Source organism: Seriola aureovittata, chromosome 5 (genome assembly GCF_021018895.1).
Source record: "Seriola aureovittata isolate HTS-2021-v1 ecotype China chromosome 5, ASM2101889v1, whole genome shotgun sequence".
Classification (NCBI taxonomy): Eukaryota; Metazoa; Chordata; class Actinopteri; order Carangiformes; family Carangidae; genus Seriola; species Seriola aureovittata.
In genome coordinates, this window is record NC_079368.1 from 30,314,856 (window position 1) to 30,321,864 (window position 7,009).

General features: G+C 44.3%; 1 protein-coding gene across 2 annotated transcripts in view; it reads left to right on the forward strand.

The window, feature by feature from the left end:
- Positions 1 to 6,223, forward strand: part of ak8 (adenylate kinase 8) — a 13,891-nt gene extending 7,668 nt beyond the window's left edge. For both annotated transcript variants that reach the window (XM_056376690.1, XM_056376689.1), the window contains 9 exons: positions 1,658 to 1,739; positions 1,863 to 1,934; positions 3,114 to 3,314; positions 3,815 to 3,937; positions 4,097 to 4,186; positions 4,636 to 4,771; positions 5,058 to 5,138; positions 5,635 to 5,764; positions 6,092 to 6,223. In XM_056376690.1, coding sequence (XP_056232665.1) covers positions 1,658 to 1,739; positions 1,863 to 1,934; positions 3,114 to 3,314; positions 3,815 to 3,937; positions 4,097 to 4,186; positions 4,636 to 4,771; positions 5,058 to 5,138; positions 5,635 to 5,764; positions 6,092 to 6,181 — 1,005 coding nt within the window. In that variant the 3' untranslated portion in view covers positions 6,182 to 6,223. The remainder of the gene's footprint in view (positions 1 to 1,657; positions 1,740 to 1,862; positions 1,935 to 3,113; positions 3,315 to 3,814; positions 3,938 to 4,096; positions 4,187 to 4,635; positions 4,772 to 5,057; positions 5,139 to 5,634; positions 5,765 to 6,091) is intronic.
- Positions 6,224 to 7,009: the final 786 nt, after the last annotated feature.

A 7,009-nucleotide genomic window follows, 5' to 3' on the forward strand; every position in this document is an offset into this window, starting at 1 on the left:
AGAACTACTAAAGTTCCGCTTCTCCGTCTTTAGATTTTCATTTTGGTATTTTCTCAGCTTTCCCTCACGGTGTCTCTTTGTGAGTTCTGTCTGTGTCTGCACACGACCCTTCAGTCTCACGCCCTTTTAAGGGCGTCTTCGGGCGTTACGATGCTAATTAGGGCCGACTGGCGCACACGTTCAGTTTACCAGGAGAGTGGCGTTCATCAGGCTCAGAACACAGGTGCGCACAGTTCTGTGGTTTAACAACACGTTCGTCAAACTTTCTTATGAACAACTTAAGAGAGAATTTAAGAAAATACTTCAGACGATATTGGTGAACGAGGCCCATTGTCGTCATAGTAACATGTAGATGTCTTCAGTGTGGGTCTGTCATCAAACACGTGAAGTTTGGACAATGTACCGTATATTATAGTTATAACCACTTCCTGTTTCATGGTGAAACCTTGAAATTCGCTGCTGCGCCACAGGAAGGCTCAAAAGCTCAAAAGCTTCACAATTCGGCATCACAAAGATGTTTGCATGATTTTCAGCAGTTCTGTCCTCAGTTAGAGAAATCACAAAATACATCCAACACACACAACCTATCACGTGTGTGTGTGTGTGTGTGTGTGTGTGTGTGTGTCAGCGCTGCTGCTCCTATCATCTTTATTTAGCCTGTCAGGCAGCACTGAGGGAATAGCCTCCAGAAGAGTGTGAGAGAGTCTTAAAGTGTGCAGCTCTCTGCAGACTCCTGCTGTCAGCCTCACACATCACTGTGACTCTGACACACTGTATAATGAGCTGAACACACACACACTGTCACACTGTACAAGCTTAACATCTTCATAAATAACTACCTCATAACAATTAGTTAGTGGCCTTTAGAAACCTTAATTACCAACATTTAGAATCAAACCAATCAAACTGAAGTGAGTCCACAAGCATCTACGGAGCGCACTGTATGAGGCCGCAGCCGCGGGTCATCTGAGTGAATCAGAAAGCGGCGGTTGGTTTGTCTGGAGTCCATCTTGGAACTCCACCCAGACTCGACTTTCATGACTCGGACTCAGGTAAAGGGACTCGCCTCAGACTAAAGCTTGAAGACTCAGAGTCGGACATGAACACGGGGCACTCAAGACTTGACATGGACTCAAGGTTTAATGATTGTCTGTACTTCAGTACACTGTTGAGGTACTTGTACTCTGAGTATTTCCATTTCTTTCTACTTGTACTGTATGACATTTATTTTACAGCCGAGTTACTTACTGCAAATTAAGAGCTGAAATCATTTGTTGATCAATAACTTTTAAGGTAAAAAGTAAAGTTTTTAAAGTTCTTTTACTTCACTCAGATTTTAAATGCAGGACTTTTATTTGTAACAGAGTATTTTTAGACTTAGTACTTTAACTCCAATAAAGGAAGCGTGACTCCCTCCCTCAGTCATATAATCATTACAGGATTCCACTTCCAGTCATTACTCACAATGCTGAGCTTTTACTTTCTTGTATCCAGGTGATTTTGGTCCTGAGAAGTCGTTCTAAAGGTTCTCGAAGAGTTCTAGGGGGTACTGACAGAACTGACCACTACACCTTTAACATGCAGTGTGTGTGTGTGTGTGTGTGTGTGTGTGTGTGTGTGTGTGTGTGTGTGTGTGTGTGTGTGTGTGTGTGTGTAGGGCTGGGTGTTGGAGGGAATCCCTCAGACTCGCCTGCAGGCTCTGGCTCTGCAGCAGGCCGGAGTCATCCCCGAACATGTTGGTGAGAGCAACGATACGATCAGCTCACAGTTACTGTGAATATGAAGTCTGTCACTGACAAACACTGTGTGTGTGTGTGTGTGTGTGTGTGTGTGTGTGTGTGGTGTGTGTGTGTGTGTGTCAGTGATGTTGGAGGCTCCTGATGATGTGCTGTTGGAGAGGAGTCAGGGGAAACTGGTGGACCCACTGACGGGAGGTGAGTCCTGTGTTGTAGATCAAACAGCTCAAGCTTTAAAGTCTCCAAAGTTAGTTAGTATCCAAAAAGCCTCATCAACCCAATAATCACATGTAATTTCCTTTAATTTCCATTAAACACTGACTCAAAAATCAAACCACCATTTCCAAAGTCAACGACGAGCCTTGAGACTCAGTGAATAATGTTGGATTCATGACGTTACTGCATTATATTTGAATGAAGGATGTTCTTCCAGGTACTTGTTTTTCCACTGCAGTACCTCCTCAATGCAAGGTTGTCCTGCTAAAAGTAGAAAACAGTAACTAACAGAAGTGTAACAGCTGCAGCGAGAGGTGACAGTTTGTTCACAACGTCCCGTCTCTCACGACGACGACGATGATGATGATGACAATGATGAGTCCCAGGTATCAGGTACTGTCCATAACTTCTGACCAATGGAAACCCAAAACAGTGGAGTAGAGTGGCGTGGAGCCGGCAATGGAAAAGGACTGCAGCTAAATGCAGGTTTCCTCTGACACCATATACAGCCCGACGGCAGGGCAGCCTGTATGTTGCCTTACAGGCAAAACCCGGGGTTAAAAACAGTTCAGTGGTACTGAAACCAGAAAGAAGTGACGGAGACATGTCCTCCCCTCTCCGAGGAATGACCTCTGATGCTGCAGATGTGAAGACAGGAGGGAGCCGTGAGAAGGTAACACCTCCTCATCCCTGCTCCACACACCCCAATCCACGGCCCAGCTGTCAGGGGTCCAGGTGTATTGTGGGTAACGTTGGCACCAGGGTTTTCCCAGTTCAGAGGAGGACGCCGTCTGTGAAGGTGTGGTCCTTTGTAGAGCGTGAAGACCAAACTGAAATGAGACAGTCTCATCTACGGAGGATTTTTACTTTGTGTCACCAGCTGTTCCCGCCCTCAACATTGCATTGCAAAATGCAGTTCCTGCTGCCTAGCAACCTTGACAACACATAACTTTTTCTCAGTAAAACTTTTTGTTTTAAGCTTCTTCTTTTTTTAACAGTTGTACCGTCAGCTGTTGACCTGAGCTGAAACACAATACTGACATTAACAGTGTGATCCTCAGACTCTGTCAGTGTGTTTACTGACATATCATTTTCATTAGAGTCCAACACTCGACTTCAAGGTCAATTTAACACTAGACATTCATCACTTCCTGTCTGCAGACATCTACCATCAGACCTTCATCTGGCCACTCGATGACATCATCGCTCAACGTCTGGAGAAGGCGCCGGCCCTTTCAGAGAAGCAGCGATTGGCTGCGCTGCAGCATTTCCATTGTGAGGTCACAGGGTTGAGGTCAGCCTATCAGCACGTCCTGAAGATCATCAACAGTGACCAACCACACACTGACGTCTACCAACAAGGTGTCTGAACCCACCTCTTTGATATTGCAGTACCTGTCCAATAACATGACAGTATTACACGTTGAAATAATACTACCATGTTATAGTAGAATACCTGAAGTTCATGAGTATCACTGCTACTTCTTAACAATATTGTGTAGTTTGGTGTTTTGACCTCAGGGTTTAGTTTCAGTATATGCAGACGATTCCTTACTTTATATATCAGCTTCTGTCCTTCTCTGATTTTGTGAGGTGCTGCAGTGGTTTAGTTTGATGTGTGACTTACTGTGATACACGACTGTGTTTGTTATTCAGCATCTCAAACACTCATGATATCGATTGTGTAGATGAAGGAGTTTGAATCCCACAGACGTTCTGTGTTTGAACACTGATGAGGTTGTTAACGGATAAACTGATCTGGTGTCTGTCTCTTTTTACATTTACTGAGCTGGATCTGACTGTGGATCAGTGATGCTGAAATCTTGACTGTCATTGGTTGACTTTCTAACGTGTTGTCTCAGTGCTGGCTTTTGTCCGGACTCGTCGTCGCTCCAGAACTCCCAGAATCCTCCTGTTGGGTCCGCCGGGGTCAGGGAAGAGTCACCAGGCCAGACTGCTGTCAGAGAAATACAAGATGGTGGATGGTACACGCACGCGCACACCCTTCATAGAGATAATCCGATTTGTCACTGCGATGACATCTCACCTGTAAATCTACATATAACTCTCTCTCTCTCTGTCTCTCTCTCTCTCTCTCTCTGTCTCTCTCTCTCTCTCTCTCTCTCTCTCTCTCTCTCTCTCAGTGTGTTGTGGTCAGCTGTTGAGGTCTGTAGCAGCTGATGGTTCAAGTCTGGGAGAGGAGATCCAACCATACCTGGATGATGGACGACCAGGTACAAACACACACACAACAGCAGAATTCTTTGAAGTGGAAATACGACTGTTTGATACCTGTCTGTATCCCAGCAGCCCCTGGGGTTTTTACACAGTCCTCCCCCATCTCTGTCATTCTGCAGTGTTCTTCGTGTGTGTGTGTGTGTGTGTGTGTGTGTGTGTGTGTGTGTGTGTGTGTTTAATAATGAGTAGCTTACAGAGTCCATGTTCAGAAACATCTGTTCCTCCATCATTCCACTCCTCATCATGATCATGTGTCTTAAATATATTTACATTTATAAATTATAAACTCTGTCTGGATCGACCAATCAGCTGCCTCGCTCTGCATCACATGACCATAGAGGCATCTGCATGTATTTTCAGATGGGGTTGTGGCTGCAGATATTAACTGATTGAACACAAGCAGCTGATTACTGATTATTGGTTATTGATGAACGTGTCGGTGCAGTTCCAGACTCCCTGGTTGTGCAGGTTCTGGACCAACGTCTGAGCCAAGTGGACTGCAGCTGCAGAGGCTGGATACTGCACGGGTTCCCCCGAGACCTGCAGCAAGCCAAGAGCCTGTCCCAGCACCAGCCCAACAGGTACTATTGATACTACTACTAATACTACTAATACTACTACATACACCAGCCCAACAGGTACTACATACAATACTAATAGTAATACTAATACTACTACTAATACTACTAATACTACTCTTAATATCAACCTGCACTTACCTGAGGTAGCTCCACTAACAGGTGTGACAGTGGAGAGGTGAACTCTGTTACTGCAGCAGCATCACAAACACAAGCAATCACAGCCATCGTCTCTATAAAAAACAGTGACTGGTGGTGACCTCTGACCTCTGACCTCTTCTCTCCTCAGAGTTTTCTTCCTGGAGCTGACAGATGATGTTTGTCTGGAGAGACTCACTCTGAGAGCCATGGATCCAGTCAGTGGAGAGAGGCCAGTACAACCAGTTAAACCAGTGTCCAGTTAAACCAGTACCCAGTTAACCTAATGACCAGCTAAACCAGTGACCAGTTAAACCAGTACCCAGTTAAACTAGTAACCAGCTAAACCAGTGACCAGTTAAACCAGTACCCAGTTAAACTAGTAACCAGCTAAACCAGTGACCAGTTAAACCAGTACTCAGTTAAACTAGTAACCAGCTAAACCGGTGACCAGTTAAACCAGTTCTCAGTTAATCTAGTGACCAGTTAAACCAGTTAAATGAATAGACATGTTGTCACGGATCAAATGTGTCTCACTGAGTTTTAGAAAAATGTTGAGTCTGATTTTTGCTTTTCAAACACAGAAACGACGTGTCAATAAAGTTCATTTCTATGGCAACAACAACATGAAGCAGGTCACTGTTTATTACCTGGACAACCTGTCAGTTGCAGTCAGGTGCAGAGCTGCTCGGTCACGTCATCGTGTCCTTACGGTGTCTCTCCTGCAGGTTTCACGCTGTGACTCGACCGGCTCCCAGCCTCCAGGTCCAGAACCGACTGGAGACCCGACCAGAGGACGACACACACGCTGTGACACACACTCTGGACCAGTACAGGACACACACTGCTGTTCTGCAGGTACACACACACATTTATACTGGACCGGTGAGAACCCACAAGAACCTGAACCTGATCTGAACTCTAAAACCACAACCTGACCTTCTGAAGGTCATGTGAAGCTAAATGACCCTAAATGATGTCACATGTTCCACCATGTGTGTTAGCTTGTTAATTAGCCTGACAGTTAATCTCCTGTGTCAGAACTGAAGGTTTAGACGACATCTCAGAAAACTAAAAACAAAATATCAGAATAAATCGATCAGCTGTAACTTTACAGAAATATATAAAAACATCAGCGTGTGTGTGTGTGTGTGTGTGTGTGTGTGTGTGTGTGTGTGTATACAGTCTGTGTATCCAGATGCGGTTCATATTGATGCTGACCAGGATCCCCACTCTGTGTTCGAGGCTCTAGAGAGCAGACTGAATACTGGCTGACAGCAGGACTCACCTGGACTCACCTGGACTCACCTGGACTCACCTGGACTCACCTGGACTCACCTGGACTCACCTGGACTCACCTGGACTCACCTGGACTCACCTGGACTCACCTGGACCCAGGTGAACTCAGGTTGTGGAGACAGACAGAAGACACACAGAGAGATAGTCTTCTTCTTCTACTGATCTAAACTACATGTTTTAATGTTGCTGGTTTGTTCACAATAAAATAAAAGTTCAGTTTTTTCTTTCATGAATTTTAGTTTTTTATTTCCTAAAAACAGATTTTAATATTTATGGATTATTTTAACTCTGTCAAAGCCTCTGCCCCCACCTTCATATACACACTGTAGATACACACTGTAAATACACACTGTAGATACACACTAGATATACACACTGTAGATACACACTGTAGATACACACTGTAGATACACACTAGATATACACTCTAGATACACACTGTAGATACACACTGTAGATACACACTAGATATACACTCTAGATACACACTGTAGATACACACTGTAAATACACACTGTAGATACACACTGTAGATACACACTAGATATACACTCTAGATACACACTGTAGATACACACTGTAAATACACACTGTAGATACACACTAGATATACACTCTAGATACACACTGTAGATACACACTGTAGATACACACTAGATATACACTCTAGATATACACTCTAGATACACACTGTAGATACACACTAGATACACACTGTAGATACACACTGTAGATACACACTGTAGATACACACTGTAGATACACACTAGATATACACTGTAGATACACACTGTAGATACACAC